At 55.0% G+C, this 22,439-nt stretch overlaps 1 protein-coding gene across 1 annotated transcript in view; it reads left to right on the forward strand.

The window, feature by feature from the left end:
- Nucleotides 1–22,439, forward strand: part of LOC105698044 (plexin-A4) — a 119,233-nt gene that overhangs the window by 17,324 nt on the left and 79,470 nt on the right. Inside the window, exons 2-3 of the mRNA XM_012421903.1 lie at nt 12,841–13,518; nt 13,802–14,342. Coding sequence (XP_012277326.1) covers nt 12,902–13,518; nt 13,802–14,342 — 1,158 coding nt within the window. The 5' untranslated portion in view covers nt 12,841–12,901. The remainder of the gene's footprint in view (nt 1–12,840; nt 13,519–13,801; nt 14,343–22,439) is intronic.

The following is a 22,439-nucleotide window of genomic DNA, read 5'->3' on the forward strand; positions in this document are numbered from 1 at the left end:
GGGGGGGAGAGGGAAGGGGGCGGGATCGATGTCGCCCCGGCGAGCTCCTCTATGGTTTTCGATTACAGATGCCGAGTGCGAACGCGATATCGCGGATGTACGCGGCCGGGATCCATCTTTTTCGCCCCCCGAGTGCGCAATCGGGGGTGCAATCGAGAGGCCGTTGCTCGGAACCGCGGAGATCCCCCCCTTCGACCCCCTTTTTTTTATCACCTCCTTTTTCACGGTTTTCGAACGGCTCCGCTCCTTTCACCGAAGGAAACGCTCGGAGATACCCGCGGGTGATAAGGACAGCGCGAGGCAGTGCTCTCCGCACTTATCGGTGCATCTGCGAGAGCAGATGTGTATTTATCGGCGTCCCGATGTCGACGCCTTCGGTTCCGAGTGATATGTACACCGGCGGACAGGTATACGGGACCCGAGCCCTATTTGCATAGGCTTAACCGTCTATTATCGGATTTCAATGTTGAAGATGGGTCTCCGGGTAATTAGCTGCGAGGAGGGAGACAAATCCACGACTCGCGGAGGCGTCGCCCCCTCGGTCGAGGACGGTCGTCCTCGCGCTCTTATCGGATCGTACGACGTGAAATCGAATTATCGTCGCTTGCTCGAGCAGGGATCATTTTTTACGAGGATGTTTATTCGAGAATATTTGCAAGAACGAAGCGCTCACGGCAGAAGGGCATGCGCGCGCATTATCGCATCGATATCGATGAACTGGAACCGTGTGAAGGTGAATTTCTGTCGCGTCCTGTGCCACCCCCGAAACCGCTCTAATTATCGGCGCCGATAATCGCCGATAACCGCGGCTCGGAATTCCCTCACGAGTCCCCGCGTGGCCAGCCATTATGGGGCTTAAACGTTAAGGGCGTTTGAGAGCGACGATTTCGATCTTCCCCCGTCTAATTCGCTCCTCCGTCGCGTTTGGCAAATATGGCGTCCAAAGTGACGGTGTTCAAAATCCTTTTCATACATATACAAACGTGATATATTATACATTACACACACGCGCGCGCGCGTTTATAGTTTCTATTTTGATGAATAACAAGATGGCGTCGATTTCGATTACGCAGGGGTAGCGAGGTGCCTTGTCTTCGTCTTCGTTTTTTAGGAAGTCCTTCCGTCCTCCCTTCGAGTCGTCGTTCGAGGTTCCGGATGTTCCGCTTCTCGTCGGAGCTTCCCGTCTCCCTTCGGTTAATTCCGACCCCGCTGATCCCTCTCGGCCTCCTTCTCGGCGGGTTCTCACGCGGGTCGCGGCCTAAGAAGAGGTTCGCGCCGCGGGCCGCAGGGTGGCGCACAATGTCGGCGTTAATGGCGCCATTACGGGATGAATGCGATGCCGTCGTTGTTAAATCCAGATTGGTCCTGCTTACGGCCCTCCGAACGCCGGCGCGCCCCTCGTTTGTTCCTCGAACGTCCGGACGTGCCGCCGCTCCGCGCGGCCCGAGTTTGTGGAATTAAGTGTGCAAATATATGTACCTACGTTTATTGAATGGGAGGCGAAGGAACAATGGTACATGGTAATTGGTTCATTGGACGAGCGTCGGAGGAAACGCGCGTTTCGACGTCGCGTCGGAGACGGATAACCTTATATTCGCGATTCGCTAGAAAAACGAAAAGTGAACTCTAAGAGGATTCACCGGGAAAAATTATTCCTCGTCGTAGCTCCTCGTGACGCGACGCGTCTAAAAATTCAATTGAACCAATATTTCATTATCGTGAAAGCGACGTACGGAATTAAACACAATTTTCAATAAAATTGTTCGTCTTCCACGCGTCGACGCGACGCAGTCGGTGCGACCGTCCGCAAAGTAGCCTGCCTTCGATTCCGATACCCGGCGAGACGCGCCGAACTAGCCCGAACAGGTCCGAACGCGCCCGAGCTTGTCCGTTCGGGCACGGACTCGCTCGACGAAAATGAAGCCTCCGCCGCGTGACCGGCCGGCTAAGAGATAAAACGGAACCTCGCAAAAGCTAACCTACTATGATCCATTCCAGAGTTGTCCGTTCCTTTTGCCCGAGTGCGAAGAATTGATAACGGGATCCCGGCGTCTTGTGCGCTGGTCGTACGGTAACGGTAAGGAGTGTACGATAAGTCGGCAACGGGGCGCGATCTATGCGAGATACCCGAAGACCGTGCACGGGGATTCCTAGAGCGTGTCTAAGGACGAACGGCGGGGCAATGAATATCCAAGAGCAGAATCCGGGAGAATCGCTATGGCGTTAATCGCGAGAAATGTGTCAAAGGTCTCTGGGAGCGGTATAAACGTGGACAATCGTTGCGGCGATTCGTATCGGTCGGGCAATCGGGGGCTTATGGGTGTCCTCTGTCGGGGAACTAATAATTAGCGACGCAGGGGGGCGAATTCGCGGGCTAATCTACGGGCCGGGTGGATTATAAAAATACTTGGGCATCCGGGGAAAATGCGGGAAATTTACGGGGGGGTCTTGCAGCAGGGGTAGCTACCGGGAACGGTAGCTCGTGAATCCCGGGAAGATGCACGACGGCCGTGCCGGTGGCGGCCGCGTGTATACACTCTTGCAAAAAGCCCGCGCGGCAATCCATTACGGCGGAAGCGGCGACTCCGTTCGCGTGCGTGCACTTGTCCGCTTTAACTCCCGCGCGTTTATCCGGGATTTATTCCCGAGGTAGGTACCCGGGGAGAGGCTCGTTCTCCTCCGTTTTCCAGAAAATCATACCCCGGGGGTATAATTGTGGTAAAAAATTCAACGCGACTCTCGAGCTACCGGGCCGCGATAACCGCCGCTCGAGGAATATCCGCGCTGATAAAAAAGGGGGTCACTCGACGCGAGCGATTTCCATTAAACTTTCCGAGAAGGTCTCTCCTCCTCGTGAAATCCGCTCGTTCCGAGCGAATGGGCAGCTTTTATCCCGTGCGCTCTTCGAAAACAAATTTCTTTCTTTTTTATTTTATTTTTTTTTCATCATATCGTTTCCATCTTCGCTTCCTTCCGGTTATCCGATCCCTGAAAACATGTCCGCACGGGAAGTTCAGGTATCGAGATTTGAATTCGGTCGGAAAAAAAAGATAGATCGAAAGTCCCGGGATCGAGAATTCGAAAGTTGAATTTAATAGGAAATGGATTTTCGGAGGTTAGATAACAGGCGAGAACCTCGTCTTCCTTTGGTCGGATAATCGTCGTCCGAGATTAAGCATGCCACGAGGTCCGGTCGGTCCTCGGCGCTCCTTTTTTCGGATGTGCATAAAATTAGCGGGATTCGGAGAAAGGGTCCGGAATAACTCGGCCCCCTCTCGGACATATCCCGCTCCCGTCCCGAGGAATCTCGTCTCGAGGCCGCCGCTGTCCTTTCGCGGCCTTTGTCTCGTCCCCCGCGAAACGTTCCCCGAATGCGAAACGAACTGGAACGCGTTCTTACGACACCTCCCCGAGAAGGGGCGGCTAAGCCGGACGACGTCGGCGTGGTATAATGAAATTAACAAGAATTCAATTAATTCATCGATTACCCGGCCGGCGTTCCCCTCCCCGGGTCACAGGCGAAGGAGAAAAAGGGGAGTCCCGAGGGTTCCCGGAGCCTCGCGAAAAGCGGCGACGCTTTTCCCGTTCCTTGGGGCGAGAAACCCCTAGAGGACGGGGCCGGAGGGGAGGGATCGCGGGCACCTCGGCCAGGGGGAGACGAGGTTAACGTAATTTCATTCATTTTTACCGGCGCGAACCAGACTTTAAGGCCTTAAGCCACTTAGATTTAATGGCGCGCGGCCGTATACGGCCGCCGGACCGGCGAAAAAGTGCGGCCCAAGGAAACGGGAGTGGGAAAAAGAGCGAGGCGAACGCGCGCCGGACACGGCTGAAATTCCTCGTAAAAACCGGACCGAATGGCCTATTCTGGTCCGGACCCATATATCCGATAATACGATGCAATTAATCCTCGGGTTGGTTAAAAGCCCGGGCTTTTCTGTCGGGGGAAAAAAAAGGGGGGGAAAAACAAGGGGGCGAGGGCGAGAGGAAAAAAGAAAATCCCATTTTGCCGGACTTTATCGAAAACCCTCGGCGAGGGGGGAGGGATCCTGACGGGGCGGGGGGCGTTTTTTAACAAATCCCACGGTCTGAGATAACAACCCGCTCCGCTCGTTGGCAACGCGAATTTAATCTACGTAAATCCTACGAATTCCCCCGGCTGAGAGCGGCGCGTTTTACGCGTTGCGGTTCAATCCGCGAAATTAACCTCTTGCGCGGGAGATTTCTTGTAGCGCGGTGTATCGGTGACTCGAAGTCATTGGAAATATGCCTACGTTTTAAGGCGATTTGAAAGTGAGGTTGTGTATATAATGAAACGTCAAAATATTTATAAAACTTTCCTCCAAACTGGGTGCACCGAGTCATTTGTTAAACTTAAGCAGGTGATCATGAAGGCCATAAAAAATAACGCGATGCTCGTGAAATGTAATTTTTCATAATACATTTTTCATAATAAAATGTGATCTTAGTTCGTGTCGGCTAAATTAAAAAAAAAAAAAAAGAAAAAAAAACAAGTTTGGTTGAAAAACGAAATTTCACCAGCATCTCGTTCTTCCTTCTGGCCTCCATAATCACGTGCTGAAGTTTCAATTGATTCGGTACACTCAATTTGGAGAAAAGTTTTATAAATATTTTGACGTTTTGATGTACACAATGACCCTTTCATGTCACCTTAAGGGGTTTAACAAGTTTTAGTAAGTACTGGAGAGCGTAGGTGTAATGCGCGCGGGGGGTAGTTGGCACTTTTAAAGGGACGTTGAAAACAATTGAACAACAGGTATACGATATGTCCTAGCTGTGAGATTATTATGAAAGTATCTTTTCAAGTCCAAATTTTTCCGAGACAAAATCCCGGATTCGAACGCCGTTTGTGCGCCTACAGTCTTGACGCGATGCGGCACGCTCGAATTCGGAATTTCAGTTTAGTTTACCGTTCGTGCAATTTCAAAGACAAGGAGATCCTTCGCTCGAGGTTCGAATACGAATTCGAGTTGGGTAGAGCATCGCCCTATCGATCCCGGACTCGCTAGGGAAATCGTCGTCCCCCCGTACCCTTCGTCGCGATCTCCCGGGCTCGGGCATTTTTCAGTATGACCTAGGCGGCCTCCTCGCCGCCCGTCAAATCTAATTTCATACACGTAATGCCTGTTATTTAAATGGTAATGAGATCTCGCGCGCTAGATCTCTCGGCATTGCAACCGAGGCCGGGTTTCTGCGACTACCCGGTTTCACGGAGCGTTACGCAAATTAGGTGGATTTGCGGTAATATCTCGTTTTCGCGTCCGATCACAGCTTTCCGCGATTAAACGGGCCGCGTTTCGCGGACGAACCGAGAAATCCCCGCAAAGGTCCAGGAGTACCTTCGCCGTTGAAAGCCAATTAATTGGCTAATTAGTCGATCGATTTTGCCGTTCTTCGAGCTCGAGCCTTCTCTTCTGGAGTAGGGGTTCCCCGAGGATGGTCGACGAGGAGGTCGGGCATCGTTAGATGCAGTTTTGGATGGCTCGCCGATGTCGCTTCTGCCGGTTTCCCCGGGACCGATTCCAAAGATCTCCGCAAAAAGACGACCGCGCGCGGGCGTAAGGATCGTGAAAATCGCTCGGCACGTAATTGTCCCGATAATTGATAGGCGAAAAAGGGACGGTGGCCGCGCGTCCTCTATGAAATTTACGACGGGCGTCGCCGTGGGAACCGCTCGCCCCGAGTGATAGATAATATCTGACCTGGTTATATATATGTATATTCGTGTGCGGCGCATAAATATGCGCGCATACGAACTCCCGCGAGGATCCTTCTTGCGCGCCGCGGAGCGGACGGATAAATGATGTCTCATTTGGCCGTAAACTAAAGCCATTTCTGGATTATCGGCGCGGCGATATTCAAATGGATGGAGTAACAGTATCTACCGGGTACAGTGGCGGACGCGAATGCCTTCCCTGCACATATGGAGTCGCCATCCATGATGGGAAAGCATTCGCGTCCACTGGTGTACCTAACGTATACACGGATATAAATCCTCACAACCGCGCGTCCGTCCGTGACCGGGCGCGGAAATTCACTCGAGTACTCGCGGCGACCGTCGCGATCGGCAGGTACTCGCGTTCCGCTCGGCGGAAAAATCATTTCCCGACTCGCTGCGGCATTTAGCGCCACCGTGAGAGGTGGATTACGCACGCTCGTCGACGCGCCTCTGGGAAACGGGCCCATTTGTCGGGATTAAGTTATCGGCGTACTCGCGCCTGCGCGGCACGAGCACTATCTCGCGACTCGATCGCTCGATTCGCGCATTCCCTTAGTATCCTCGTAATCCCCCCCGAAGACGGAGGAATTATCTTCGAGAAATGATTTGCGAGCCTCGAGAGAACCGAGGGCGACGAATGGGCGCGCGGATTCTTCCGCCTCCCTTTGTCCGCGGAAACCGGCGCGGCGCGAACGTCCCACCGAGAGCGCACCTGCTCTCTCCGCTGGCCGGCAGGTCCTTCCCGAAATTCCCTAGGGCCCCGCCTCCCCCTTTCCAGGGTTCCCCGGATTCCCCGGCACGGCGGGGTGGGGTCCCTAGGCCTCCGGAGGTCCCGTTTCGAGGTCAGGAGAATTATCCCCTCTCGAGGCCGAGGGCCAATGGCCGCGGCCGCCGTGATCCTCTCCGCTCCGGGCCCGACTTGCAACAGGAATAGTCGTTTCGCACGATCTTCTCGCCGAACTTTCTCTCTCTCTTTTTCTCTCGCTCTTTCGCCACCTCCCTCGTCGGGAGTATCGCCTCGGCGGGCGAATATTCCTGCAATTACCGCGTGGAATTAATTACGCGTATTGGTTGCGGACGGTACGCGAAAAGAGGTATATAGAATTTACTAACCTTCGAGAATACCAGGGGGATCATATTTCTCGCATTCCCTCGGCTCTCTTCTCGTTTTTTGTAACGCAAGACATCGGCCACGGTGGGTCGCGGGCTCGGGGAAGAAAGCAGGTAGGCCTTCGGGGGAAGTCGTACAAGAGAGTATCCGGTTAGTCCGATGCCCCAGATTCCTTGGGTTCTAGAGCTCCGCCTGAGCCCGCTTGACACGATTCCGCGATATTTGGATTATTAACCATTAGCTGATAAGGTTCGCGAAACATGCGTTCCGCCCTCTCCATTGTGTCGAGAAGCGGCGCGGCAGCGAGTGGAGTCGAGCAGAGCCGAGCGCGGCCGAGCGTGGCCGAGGGGTGCCGAAGGTGGCCGAACCGGGCCGAAGCGACGAGAGGCAGCGCCACGGGAGGCCGGTCGCCTGCTCGCCGCCTCCGCCGCCACGTGTTGGCTGCAACCGTGCACCGCTACGTCGTCACGCGAGCCCGACGCGCCGACTCGGCGAGAGCGCCGGGGCGATTTAGCGCGGGCATTCCGTCGGTCCATAACGCTTCATTGCATAACGATTAATAACGCTTCCATGCCGGCTATGCTAAACGGCGTAACGGTTTTCTGATGGAAATACGCGAGCCCGGTATGGCGTCTCATCGGCGACTGGGGATTCTCCCACGATGCTCGAGGCGGCGCTATGCGATAGAAAGGAGAAATAGAGGAGCGTCCGGGTTTTAATTCCAAGCTGGTTTCGATCTTAATTTCAAAGGTAAGGGGGGATTTTTGTCTTGGTTCGGAAGGAGCAAAGCGATAAGGCACACGGCAACGGGTCAAATGGAATTTCGGTGTCTCGCTCTACGGGTGAGAGGTTGACTCCAGAGGAAGGCCCTTTCCCCTGGATCCGGGCGGCTAATTGGCTCGAAATAAACGGGAAGGAACTCGGCAAAGGCCAGGAACCGCCGATGGCGACTCGGGGAAGCCTGGAGGAGAGAGTCTCTCGGCGACGGGACTTCGGGACGACCGTAACGGAATTTAATGTCAACCCGACACGACTCGACGCGAGGCGAGGCGACGTGCCGTCGCCGCGATGGGGTTTCACACGCCCCGAGCGTCTATTTGTCTCTGTCAGGAATAAATGGCACGACGCGAGGCGCGCACGTTCCCGGGCATGGGCGTACCTAATGCGGGAGGAGTCCACCGTGAGCCGGAGGATGCTTTATAGGTGCGAGGTCCTGCGGACCGCGAGGCTGATGGGCGCCGCCATCTTGGCCGCCATCTTGCCTGCCTCGCCCAATCGGCGCTTCGACGCCCGGTGCCCGGCTTTTTCGAACGGTTCTTGCGAAACCGTCGCGACTTTATTTATGTCACGAGGACGAACAAAGGAGCCGGTACTTCCGGTGAATCGGCGAGTCTACCTTGATACCGCTTTGATCGCCGCGGTGAGACGCGAATATCAGCAAGTCGTCCGATGACTGATCCAAGATGGCGGCAATCGGGGCAGACCCTGTCAGAAGGGCCCGTGACTGGTAGACGTTACTTCCCTGCGTATATTTTTTCAAAAAGGCCCGTTAGGGTCAGCCAAGCTCCGAGATCCCCACGGTGCGCTGTCCACGGGACGTCCAAGACGTCCGAGACGTCCGAGATGCGTCCCGTGGGCATTCGACAGACAGCCGTGGGATACGCGTAGACAAAGAAGCGCGTACTCGTGCGTTTTTCTGCATCCTTTCCGTAACCGTGTGGCGCGGCCATCGGTTCGTTCGGGAGGGTTCGGCCGATTGTCGGCGAGGGGAGACGGCGGAAGCGGCGCTCTCGAGAATTATGCGCCTTTAATTAGCGCCCTCGTTGCGCGGTCAGGATACGCTCGGCCTCGCCGCACGAGGGCATTGTGTCGCGAGAACCTCCTCGGACGAGTAACCGCCTTCGGTGATGGAAAGCGCGCCCGTTTAACGCGGGAAAGTGCTCCGGAAACCTCTCAAGAATTCGTGAGAAATTGGATAGTTTTAGAGAAACGTTGAGATGGACTCGTTAGAACGGAATATTGAGATGAGAATAATAATTCTCGATCGATTGCATCCAATATTCTAGCATATCACCTAGAGTATTAATGGAACTTCGTACATTCAAGCAAAATATTTCGTTCAACAATTACGATATTGTCTAAAAGTGCAACTATTCAACGAAAACGCTTCAATTAATCGAAGCATATATTTGGTAACATTCAAAGAAATATTTCTTTGGTTCGATGAAATTATATTGTCAGGGTACCGATGCGTCGAAATCGGCGTTTAACCGGTCAGGCCGAGTTGGATGGTTCGGTAGCACGGTGGAGTCAGCACGTGCTGCGCAGATGCGTGACGCGCACCCGGTGGAAGGACGCTCGGAGGGTCGGTGCGCGAAGGAAGAGCCCAGCCAGTCGCATCTCCGCCCCGGGCACGTGCCACCGCGGTGCGCGCGGCCCGGGGACGGAGCCTCGGGGTTTACGCACGGCGAGCTCGCGGAGCCTCCCCGGTCTTTGTTGGCGAGTTCCACTTTCTTGTTGCTCGGTCTTCCTCTCTACTTTTTATTGCGACTATTTTCCCCGAGCGGACCGCGCTCATCTCGGCTGGGTGACGCGGCTCGACGGTCGGACGGCGAATTGCGGATCCTCCGCTGCCGCGCCGGAATGCGGGTGGGAGCGTCGAAATCTCGCGAGCGCCGGAACGGCGGAACAATGAGGCGCCCGAGCGCTCGTAATCCCGAATAATGCCGAGTCCCGGGAAGCATCCGAGCCGATCGACTGCGCGCCCCTCTCGGCTCAACCCTTTCGTCGCCCCCTCTCCCCGGGCATCCTCGCCTCCCCGCCTCCCTGGACGAAGGAACCTTCGAGTGGCGGCGCTTTATTTCCACCCTCGCCGAGTCGACGTGCACCATCGGAGCTGCGCATAATGCAAAAGAGAAAGAAATAAAAACGGAAGAATCCGAAGACCTAAGGAAAATTCAAACCCCTCTCTCCCCCGGAACGGGGCGGCGTCGCGCTCGCTCCTCGGAGCGATTCCTGACCTCGCTTCCAGCCGAGGTTTGCTCGGCGGGGGATAAAAGTATCGGGAGACGGGAGATCCCTTGATCCCATTTGCAATTAAAGAAGGGATCCCCCGCGCGATCTCGGGGGCCGCCGGGTCCACGTCCGTCGCGGAGGTCCGATAAACGCGGAAGGGCCGTCCATAAAACTCGGACCTCTCTGTCTCTCCCCCGGGCCGGCCCGCGGCGGCGCGGAGCCTCGGTGGATTAACGAGGGAGAGCGACTCTCCGCCGGCGGGGGGAGCGAGCGAGAGGGTACTAGCGGCCGGTCTACAGCGCGAGAGAGACGACGCGAGGGTCGGTTGCGGCGCGCATCGCGCAACCACTTTAATCGGGCTTCCGAGGTCGGCGATGTTGCCGATGTTGCCGATGTCGGCGATCCCGACAGCCGGCTATGCCCGGACCCCGAGCGCGATGCTCTCTCACGCGACGCCGCCGTTAATTGATTCTCTATCGGCGACCCCGTTTCCCTTTACGAGCCGAGCGCAGGCTCGATTTCACCTGCGAGGCCTAAGGCCCCCTTCGCGCGGATCGATGCGCCGAGCTGCCTCGCGACAAAATTCGATACATCGACCGGACGTAAATCCCCCGAACGGCTCTTCGATCGAGCCAGCGACGCGCACTTGGCGCGGGACTCTGCCCTCGGGCTTTCGATTCGAGGCCTCGTTACCGACCCCCTCGTAAAAGTCGAGTCCACGTAAATGCAGCCATCACCGGGCGCATGCATCCTGCCTACGTCGTTCGAGTTTACGGGAAAGGCGGGGGAAGTCGCGCGGAAATCCGGGAAATCCGGAAAATCCGAGGAATCCGAGGAATCCGAAGAAGATCGCCCTTTTGCCCAAAATGGCCGCCGGTCCTCGGACGTCCGGGGCCGCGGCTCCCGTTGTGTCGGCGTTGTAAAAAGCGACGCTACCCTCGAAATTGCCCTGGGGAGGTACGACCTTTTTACGACGACGAGGCCTTGCGATTCCAGGTCCCGTTCTTGATAAGGGTTCTCCGCAAGTAATTCTCTAAAGTAATTTTCCGCGATTCCGCGTGCGACTCGTTTGACTCGTCGTACCCGTTAGGGCTCGGCGGACCGCGGATTTTCTTCCCTCTAGGCGTCTCTTTCTCTCTCTCTCTCTCATCTTTCTTTGCCGACCGGTACAGTGTACGGTTAATCCGCGTTTCCGCGAGCGATCGCATTCGTTACTCGAACGGCAGTTTTAAGAGGCACCGTGCCCCGTAATGCCTTCGACCTGCGCGCGCACTCGCTGCGAGTACTTTCGCGTACGGCTACCTACGTGCGCTGAGGTATATGCGGAGGAAACGCGGCTTGCCTCTCTCGGGGCCTTTTCCGCGGCTCTTCTGGCCTCTTTGTGCCGCTCTTCGCGTCGTACCGATTCGGTACACGCGCTCGTACCTTCGGACGTGTCCGTCCATTCCGGGCTTTTAGCGGAAGGCCAGCTGCATCGCGGACGAATCTGATGGCGTCCTTATACCCGCGGTGCATCTTTAATTTCCTGCCCGCCAGCGATATGCCCTTCCGTCGGCCACGGCAATGCGACACGCCAATTCGATTTACGTCCGATCGCAGAGGCGAGCGAAGAAGAGACAAGGTGCGCTTCCCACGGGGACCCCGCTTTTGACTCGCTGCGCCTTCTAAAGCGCCGCCATATTCCAAGATGGCGGCGGCTCGCCCCGCGAGTACCCCGAGGAATGAAATGCGTTTTCGAAATAGAAAAATAACCGAATACCCGGTAGATTCGCGTGAAGTGGAATGGAAGGACGAAAGTTCACGCTACTTTGGGGTCTTTTAGTTTAACCTCTTGTAAATTTACGTCGTATTTGGCGAGGTATTTTTATTGGACGGTTGGCAAACATGGCTACGTTTTGGAGGTGCATTACGGTGGGGACCGTTGAAAGGGGTGGAGCACCTCTCTTGCATCACGGGTCGTTTCTCCTAGGTCGATCGAACTCGACTCGAGACTTTTCCTTCAATGCCCGAAAATTCGATCCTCTCTCCTCGGACGCGAAACCGCAGCGAAATTCAATTCGGAAGTGGACGTCCTTCGCGCCCTCGGTCCCGTCCCCGAGGACGGATTATTTTTACGGCGTGAAAAGAAGCATCTAAGGAAGAGGGTCTAAAAAGGGTGTTCCTAGTAGAGCGGCGGATTCGCGTGAAAAAAACGGCGCGCGTGCACGCCACGTGCTCGCCCGTGCTTTTAATACTCCCCGTGGGTATACTATGGGTACACGTCGCGTTCGCGCTAACATTAAGTAACGAGGAAAAAGTACTCTCGGCTCGTTTCTCCTCGTTGCGCTCCTTCGCCCTCGTCTGGGCTCGGTCTCTGCCGAGGAGGCCGATCGGTAGATCAAGGATTAAATTCGGGCAGCTCCTTGCGATTACCTGTACTACCTGTACCCTGGACATCGGGACAAGACACTTTAGGAGAGGGGTGACGTTAATACTCCAATAGGTAGCGGTGCTCCGAGGTCGGGCATTTCTTTGGCTTATACGAGATCTTCCGTCCGGTGACGATCTGCACGAATAAAAATACTCAAAAAATTCACACATCCTCGGCACATAAGAACGGTAAAATTACAAAATTGACATCTTCCAAGTGAATCGAGATTTATCATGAATTTTTAATTATATTTAAAATTCTACACCGAGTAATAAAAATTCATCGAACCAAAGAGATATTTTGTCAATTCATAGAATAATTTGACTGAAATAAATTGTCACATTTCCGAAGAGATGTTGCATCCAATTAATTTGAGTTGGAGTCAAATAAACATTCTTTGAATCAATAATGACGTATTTTTCTTGGTTCATCATCATCTCGTGAAATTTCCAAGTAAATTAATATTATCCTTGCGTTTGCTACATTTTGCTTATGAAATATGTAATTAAAATGTGACGAAATCGCTACGTTTGATTAACGGTGCAATCGTTGTTCGGCTTGCAGGAGGCAGAGGAGGCGCAGGAGGGGCTCGCTCTCTCGGAAGCGGTCGCCGGCCGAGTAGAGGATGGTGCCCGGGGGCGGAGGCGGAGGGGGACCACCGCGGCACCACCGGCTGCTGGTGCTCTCGGTGATGGCGACGCTGGTCTCGGCCCAGCTGGCCCAGCCGGCCTCCTCGACGCCCGAGGCCATCGTGCACCAGTTCTACGACCCGGAAGTCGAGAAGATGAACCACATGGTGGTCGACAAGAACACGGGCCGCGTCTTCGTAGGCGGGGTTAACCGGCTGTACCAGCTCTCGCCGGACCTGCAGCTCGTCGTCGAGGAGGTGACCGGGCCCCAGGGCGACTCAACCTACTGCTCCACCCTGGACTGCCCGCGGGAGATCGTCAAGCGACTCGCCGACAACGTCAACAAGGTCCTCGTCATCGACTACACCACCAGTCGGCTCATCTCGTGCGGCACCCTCTTCCAGGGCATGTGCACGGTGCGGAACCTCCACAACATCTCGGACATCGTCCAGGACGTGAAGGAGCCGATCGTCGCGAACAACGCGACCGCGTCGACGGTCGCCTTCATCGCCGCAGGACCGCCCAACCCGCCGGTCTCCCAGGTCATGTACATCGGCGTCACCTTCACCGGCAACTCGCCCTACCGGTCCGAGGTGCCCGCTGTGAGCTCCAGGTCGGTACATCTCCCTTGTGGGTTAATAATCTCATTCTCGCTGTCTATCCGCTGGAAACTTTGATATCCATGGATTTCCGGGCCAGGGTGTATATCCACGCAAGGGGACCGATTGCCTGGATATTCACCCTGGACCAGAAGCCGGCCAGTTAAAGAAGGAAGAGGTCCTCGAAAGAAGCGGACGGGTTCGCGTAGCGAGTAGATCGCAATTAGTCGCCGGAGACGCGGGGGAGGGAGTCGGCAAAGGGAGTCCAAGAGGGTCTAACAGGAGTCCCCGTTGCAGGTCTCTGGACAAGGATCGCATGCTGAACATCGCCGAGTCGGCGGTGACGACCGGCACGCGGATGTACGTGAACTCGCTGGCCCGGGAGCGGTACTTCATCAACTACGTGTACGGGTTCAGTAGCGAGGGCTTCAGCTACTTTCTGACTACGCAGAGCAAGAACACCGAGACGAACGTCTACATCTCGAAGCTGGTCAGGCTCTGCCACGACGACGAGCACTACTACTCCTACACGGAGATCCCTATCGACTGCACCAACGAGAGCCGGGTCTACAACCTGGTGCAGGCCGCCTACGTAGGCAAGGCGGGCTCGGTCCTGGCCAGCGATTTGGGCATCACGGCCCAGGACGACGTCCTCTTCGGTGTCTTCTCGGAGAGCGTCTCGCCCACCAGCAACAAGCCCGCCAACGAGTCCGCCCTTTGCGTCTACTCGCTCAAGGCCATCCGGCGCAAGTTTATGCACAACATCCAGAAGTGCTTCACCGGCGAGGGCCAGCGGGGCCTGGACTTCATCTCGCCCAGCCACAACTGCGTCCGAACGGTGAGTGTCCGGGGCGAATCCGAGGCCCGGGTGGGATGGAAAGCACGAGGGGGTGTCCCCTAGCCATCCGGCAGATTGATAAAAGTGGCCGGAACTTTCGCACTCCCCGAGAGGGCGTGTAGGAATTTCCGGGGACGAAGATTCCTTCCCAAACCTCGGACCGACTCGCCTAGGAAACTAGGAAAGTAGGGAAGAATTCCCGTAGTGGAGACGAGTCGTCGTGGAAAAATTGCCCCTTCTCGATTCCCTTGATTTTATAAATCGAAGCCCAATGGATATGGTAAATTAAGGACGGAGGAGGAAATAATTGCGTCGCGATCACCGTGCACGCGCATGGAGAGGGCATACTTCGTCTCCGCGGCTTCGATATTCAGTTATTCAGGGAATCGCGTCAAGGTATGTTCCCGATGTCCGGTAATCGCGAGGACACGTGTAGCTCCCTGGATATTGCATTTATGGGCCATTCTGGATTTCCCGAGCTCGTAAACGGCCTCGTATGCAAATCTCTCAAGTTCAAGTCGCCCGGAGCGTTTTCCAGCTCGCGCGCGGCCGTGCCTAACGGCCCTCGAGCTATCTCTCTAATGTGCGTTCTTCGAGTCACTCGAATCCTTACTCCTGCCGAGGTTAATCCGTAATTCCTATGCCGTTTCGTTACAGCGCTTATCCCATATTACCACTGTACTCCCTGGAGAACCGGCAAGCTGCACCTTCCACCGTCCACGCCTCGACTACCCGAAGAGAGGGAGAGAGAGGGCCATCGATTTCGCCCGATATATCGCGTCGATCGATCTCCCTCCCTGCGAAGACCTTCAATTTTTTCACGGGAAAAATCCGAAGTCGTGAAACCGGCCCCGTGAAAATTAGAGGGGGGGGGAGATTATCTCCGTTTTTGAGGAATAACTGGCCGCTCCGAATGCGCGAGGGCGGTTTAATGGAGTCGTAGCGAAGGGTTAACAGCGGCCATTGGCCTGGCAATATTTCGGAGGGTCGAAGGGCGTTATCGGGGGTAAGGTCCCCGATCGATCGGCCCCCGTTGCCGATCGATCGCGTCCCCAGGGACCGGCGCGATTCAGCCGTTCCTCGCGAACGACCGGCCGACGCGGATAGGCGCTCGCTCGGCCGTTACTCGCTAAATCAATTGGCCGCGATTCAAGCTGCACCTGTATTTGCGTAACAGGTGGCCTCGAAATCTCGCCCTTTTACGAGGAGCCTCTCGAATGCGCGCCATATGCCGGGTCCATTACGCGAGGCGAACGCGACGCGAAGGGCCTCCCTCGGAGGCGAGGTTAAAGAGTCCCCTCCGAGGGATCCTTATTTCCTCCGAGTCTTCTTTTTCCACTCCTTGTTCCTCTGCCTCCTCCATGTCCGAGCCAGTGACTCGATCTCTTCGTTGCTTGACCTTCTACCCGGCTGGTGTCGTCCCTCTAGCGACCTCCAACCATGCCCTGGGGTAACCCTCGCCACATTTTCGTTCCGACTGTCTTTTAGTTTCTCGAATTCTTCCGATTTTTTAAGACAACCTCTTATCACATGACGACGAATGGGGACGGTCCCTTGACGTTACAAGTTACGGCAAGGGTTAAGGGGATGCAAAGGCGACATCGTTCATGAAACATTTCTCCGAACAGGGGGTACGGTTTCAAATTTCACGACGTGAATGTCGGGACTACAAGAAAGGTCCTGACATCCGTGAAATTTCATTTCCTGTGAAATATTTTAAAATCGCCCATAAACAGGTTTAAAAAATTATTGAAATTCATGGGGGCCGGGACCGTCCGTATAACTTCCATATTCATGTTGTAAAGTTGGAAATGATTCGATGCACCTAGTTTGGAGGAAAATTTCATAAACGAGGCCTCTTTGACGCGACTTTCGCACCGCCTTAATTTTCAGAAATCGGCTTACGCGGGTGGAGTCCGTTAAGCCGTCCGATTTGTATCCGTTTAATTTAACGATCGCCATTATTTCCGGGGATTCTCGATACCCGTGAGAAGCGTGGAAGGGAGTCGGGAGGATCTTTCTCTCTCTCTCTAGGAGGGCGATTATTTCCCGGAGGTTGAGAAGCCGATCCAACCCTGTAAGGATAGCTCCTCTTCCCCGTGTTCTCTTCTTTTTCCCAGTCTTTTCTACGTCCGACCTAACGACTCGACCTCCGGTACTTGACCTTCGGACCGACTAGCGTCACTTCCCCCGGCGCCCCCTTGCCTCCCTTCCCCCCCTCTCGCGAACCCCGGACCCCGTCTATGTACCGGACCACGTACTGGACTATGTACCGACGAGCGTCGGACTCCTTATCGGCCGACGAGGGGCCGATGCACCGATCGATTTTCAATTGCGCCTCGGTTTAGCCCGGCGCACTGAATTTCCTCAAACCACCGCTTGGAGCCCGTCCAACGGCCTGTCCATCGGATTCGCCTGGGATAAATATTTAGATCGGTCGAGTAACCATTCTCATCGGCCCACGTGGATCCTGCTGGAATTGAATTCGAGGGGGGTCTTTCCGTCTCTTTCCGGAGGTGCGAGATGGCGTCCCATCTCGAAGCCTGGGCGCGAAAAAGAGGGGTCGAAGGGCGTCGCGGGATTCCCGGGATCTTAGATATACCCGAGGAGTGGAATCCTCCGTGGAACGAGCCACGAGTCCGCCGATTCAATTTCCACGCGACAAAGGAATCGGAAGCGACGGCCATTGGCGCGCATGCGCGGCCTCTCCTCCCGCTCCAGGGGAAAGCTCGTTCGCGCAAATTGGATCGCCTCGTTTTTCCCCTGCCCGGAGACCGAATCCCCCACAATTAAAACTTTCGTCCGGGTATAAAAAGGAAATAAAAAAAAAAAAATAAAAAGAAGAAAAAGAAAAACGGCGACGACCGTTCGATAGGGAAAACCGCCCTTCGCGACTCTTCGAGGGTCGCGGCGAGTCCATTCGCAGCGTTTCCGAGCTCGCGCTCCTGCGGTTTCCGCGGGGATTTCTCGGCCCTGATTTGCCAGCTGTGGAGACCGCAGGGTTCGACGGAACTAGCCGAATCGAACTATAACCCGCGCCTCGTTTGTCAACCGAGCGCACTCCGCTGACAGTAGCAACTACGCCCTCCATTCTCTGGTACATTTCTATTACCGCTCTGTTCGAACCGCCGGACCCATAAAATATCCACCATGGGGTAATGACTGGGGCAATAGGCAGCGAACAATTTCTCGGGGCGGTACCGAGAGGCCCGTTTCGTATGAGTCCGGACTTGGACTTTCTCTCTGTTTACTCGCTCCGAAAGCGGCCATCGGGGCTGATCGATCTATATATCCGTATACGCGTACATATGTACGTATATATAATATATATGGGTACATGTCGTCTCATCCGATCCCATCGACGAAAGGAGACAGCACGACAATGCGGATGCCCACCTCGCCGGGCGGAGGAATTTCATATCGCGATGGGAAACGTCATTTTCCGCCGCGTCTTCGGAGGTATTTCCGCGCGTGGCCGCGTATATTTGCGTACGCCGGTAATGTCTAGACCCGGTCGAATTTCATCCCCCGGGAAATAAGTCCGGGAAAGTATTGGGTCCGGGTGAAAATCGCGCGGAATTCGGGCGGGGAGGGTGGCGGTGTTTTTTTTTCCGCCTTTTTCCCCCCGCCACTCGGGGTAATTAGCGGAGCAGTTTCGCCGAGTCCGTAGTCGGCGGGTCTCCTTCGAGGAAAACGCGCCGTTTCGACCGCAGCCTTTCGGCGAGGCGATTTCTTTTGCGAGAGGAACTCTCGGAGCTGATCGATATTCCTATCGCAGGCGGTCCGATCAAAGGGAGTATGTTCGAGGATGAGGAATCTCGGATCGAACCGGAACGCCCGTTTCTCCGCCATCGAGTTTCGACGGAATGGCCGCATTTCGTTCTTTATCTCCCTTTCTCTCTCTCTCCCCGTCTCTCCTTGGACCGTTTTGAAATTGCTTGTCGCCGCTGATCGATGTCTCCACGCCGAGTGCGCCGTGGCACGAGCCTTGTCCTCTCGGAGCCGGACTTGCGGTGTATTCCTGTCGGGATTCTGAATTTAATCCAGGGGAAGCTGTTAGGACGACCGAAACGACGAAGAGGGGAGAGTCGCGAGTCGTTTCGCAATTATCCACGCGCAAGAGCACCGACTGGACCGTGTCGCCGATCCACGTGCGCAACGGCACTCCGCTACGGTACTACTTACGGTTTTACCTCGAATCCGCAATTTCTCCGCTCATTCGGGCCGGTCACAATTTCCAGAACGCTGCGCCCTCCCGCGCTCCAGCCGAGCGGAAAGACGGCTTATTTTTTACGTCGTCCATTTAATGCCGCCTTCGCCTGGGAGACAATTTAGTTACTCCGAAACTCGCCTTTGTCGCCTCGCCGACGTTTCTTCCGCCCGTGATGCCATTTGCGATACGCGTCGAGACTGCCTTTTTCAAACTCTTACGAGAAATCGCGGACGGCCGGGACAGAGAGAGGCATCCGATGATTCCCTGTTTCTCGTAACGATCGGATCGCTTCTATTTTTGGGGGAGAGTCGCGAGAGTCGAGCGTCACTCTCCCACGTAGTCGCGGTGTTGCGTCGCTGCGTCGCTGCGTCGCTGCGTCGTTGCGTCGTTGCGTCGCTGCGTCGTTGCGTCGTTGCGTCTCTGCGTCTCTGCGTCTTTGCGTCGCGGCACCGCTCCCGTTTCGTATCTCGGCCCCTTCCTCCGCTCTTTCTCTCCACTTGAATCAGCCGCATTCCATTAACCTGAGCAACTCGAATTTCTGCCGTACCGTTCCCCGCGATGGCTCCGACAATGAGTCACTGTCCCGCGATTGCCCAAGCAGATAAGAAATCTCGACCGCTCGGATAAGGGAACGCGGTACTCGGTGCGTTTCGTTCCTCCTTTCTTTTGGCTCCTTAGGTCCACCCGAATGCCGAATTGTATCCAAAGGCAGATTCGTTGACTCCGGCTAGCCAATATCTAATCTCTTTCCGCCAAGTAAACGTAATCGAAGGTCGCTATACAAGTAGTCCCATAAATTCCTGCACTTTTTTTTTTTTTCTTCAAAGGAATTTATTTCAGAGAGCGTCATTTAATCTTTATAGATATATAATGTCCCTCTTCGTAGTTCATAACCTCTTAACGATTCCGATAGCCAACATTTTTTAATCCCTTACTTGAAAAGAACGTAATAAAGTTTAAACGGTGCCGAACTCGCGGGCCAGCTGTCGAGGAAGACCAGGTCGAAAGAATGGATTCTTGGCAATTTTGGCAAAATATAGATTTCCCCGGGAAACGAAGGGTACCGTTCACCGATTTACCTTCGACGAGGTCGTCCTTGAACTAGAAGCCGCCTCCCAGGTTAGCGGGCAACTCCGACGATCTCCGAGATCGCTGGCCGAGTTTCCACGCTCGATTATTCGCCCGCGTTCCCGAGGCGGATTTCTTCCCAAGATCTCGAGGAGAGCACGGCGAGGCGTGAAACGCCTCCGGCCCCTGGGAAGGGAAATTCTTAAAAGTGAAACCTCAGCGCAAACAATGCAGGGATAATCGGCTCGCGATCCGCAACATCGGAAAAAATGTTCCCCCGAAGGCGGAAGGAGATCCTCGATAGGAATTCATCGGCGTCGTCGGCGGGACTCATTTTTCGTTAACTTAGCCCGAAAGGAGTTGGGAAAGGGGCGGAAAGTATTTTCCAAGTAGAGTAACCAGAGAGCGGGGAAAACTGCGGCGACTTTTCCGAGCGAGATCCTCGGCTTTCCGTTTCCTTGGCTGACTCGAGAGTGCCTCGCCCCTCCATTCATAAGACGCTTAGCGAATCAATTGGAGTCGCTTCGTTAAGAAATCCAGGAAGTCGAAGCCCCATCGACTTATCGATTCCTATCGGGCCCGTTGTCCGATCGATCTACGGGGTCAGGACCCGATCCAATGGGAACGGGACGAGGCGGCGCCCCTTTTTTTCGCTTTTCCCCTAATTAGTCGCAAGGACCACTTTCCTTCCCTTCGGAATATAATTTCCTGCCTGTCCATCATGCCGTTATCAATCGTGCCGAATTCGAGGCTCTATTAGGGATTTAAATAAAAAAAAAAACCGAGTTTCAGGAATTTCTGGAATTTTCTTGAATTTCCGCGAATTTTCGCGATCGAGGCTGCCCTTAATGCCGGAAACGGGAGAGATTGAAAAAAGGAGAAGGGGTGCGCGGATTCGCGAGAAGGGGTTGCATCGCGGAGCGTCGCGACGCGCGGGGCGCGGTGGGATGGACGTTGACGCGAATGGGCGGACGAGAGATGCAACAGGGTGGAAATACCGTGAAATAGATAGATGGAGATAGGATTGTGTCCGGAGCGGAGGAGAGCATCGCCCTTACCCGGAGTGTCGTTCCGGTGGTTAAGCTAGGTTAGGGCGTCGCGGGGCTCCGCGCCTGCGCGGCCCCGATAACGACGCGGGCGCCGCGCGTAAGCCGCGGAGGGCGTTTCGTGCACGCGCGAGGAAGCTCTACCGAGAAAAAGAGAGAGAGAGAAAAAAGAAGAGGAAAAACCGCTAAAGCCGGAGCGTGAATATTGCTTTCCGCTTTTAAGGAAAATCGATCCGCGGCGTCGATTCTTTCGGTCTCCTCGGGCGTCTCGAAGTCGGCGGCCGAACAATGGCGCCCCGGCAAGTCCTGTCGGGAAATGATTTGAGATAATAATTCGTCTACTTTCTGCGTACGCGGATACAGGACCGACGACACAACGAGTCCGACCGGGACGAACGTCAAAGGACGGAGAACAAAGGGGTGGCGTCGTCCAATCGCGGCGCTCTCGCCCGGGCGACTGCCGGACCTCCGTTCATCGGGGCTCTTTTCTATCGAGCGGGGCCGCGATTGGTCGGTGACTTTCCCTGACCCCGCGCAAAACCTGCCGACCGCAGCCACGCATACCGGTTCATCGAATTCGGGCCACCCCGTGTACAAAAAGACAAAGCCGGGCGTCGAAAAAGACCCCGCCAGGACGAGCCTCGATGGACACTCCGGATGGAATATTACGATTCGCTTAATCCCGCCAGTTTTACCCATCCCCTTCAAAAATGAACATTCGTCATCTAACAAACGGAAGTGTAACGAAAAGTGAAACAGGCACTATTAATCTAAACTTGGGACGGTTATCAGACATTACTTCGCCGGTTTCCTTTTTCGTTTCACAGGAAATTTAAATTTATCTCCGTATACTTCGGTATCGATAGAATTTATTTAATCCCAATCTATAGTCCATCGAGTCGAGGCTGTGGTTCTTGTCTTATTTTTTTTTACCGATAATTGAGCCAGTACCGAACACGTGTAAGCGTTTCGAGAAAATTGAGGATAATCGAGAGATATCTGATAATTTTCTAACTTGAAAGTTTCCCTTCCACGCGTCGATTCTTTCTTCCTTCTGCGAAGCTTCACGGTCGGTACGTGTCGGATTCCCGTCGTCGGCGAGTCCCGTTTTCCCTTGTCCCTGGGCCTCAAGGGGCCCCATGGGCCGAGAGGGACCGCGGGACCCTCGAAGACGAATGGCCGCGGTCGGTCCTAGGCGTCTCGGCCGCAACCGACGACTGGAGGCCGACGAGATTGAAATTGAACATCGGAGGGCCGGGGTGCCCGCCAGATGCGAACAGACGGGGTTCTCTCCTCGCCTAATCCCGAATCCTATTTAGCAGGGCCGACTCTCTACCCGGGGCGAGACTCGCGCCGTTAAACGGATCCGCGTTCATTTTCGTTCCCCCCAGCCCCTTGACGAGGGCATTCGCGTGTTTTACCAGTTCCGGCGGTCTCGCAAGAATTTCCCCGTCTCGCCAACACCGGCTGACGGAACCCCGATAGCACTAATTTATTTCTCCGAGGTGTCCTCCCAGGAATTGCGCCCCTTGGAGCAGGGGGCGTCAATTAGCGAGGGTCGAATCCGCGAGCGGTTTTCCCGAATCGAAGTTCGTCGAGATCGACGCTCCTCCATTCTCTCCTTTTCGGAAGGGGATCCTCGCGAGAAGCGGCATTGTGCCTCGCGATCCACGAAGGCGAGCATTGAGGCGGTATATATATATATATGTACACCGGGGTATATATACTTCTTGCAATTGGAAATCTCCAGCCCGAGAGGAGGTTCCGCTA

Source organism: Orussus abietinus, unplaced genomic scaffold (assembly GCF_000612105.2).
Source record: "Orussus abietinus isolate OABI.00-Male unplaced genomic scaffold, Oabi_2.0 scaffold1, whole genome shotgun sequence".
Classification (NCBI taxonomy): Eukaryota; Metazoa; Arthropoda; class Insecta; order Hymenoptera; family Orussidae; genus Orussus; species Orussus abietinus.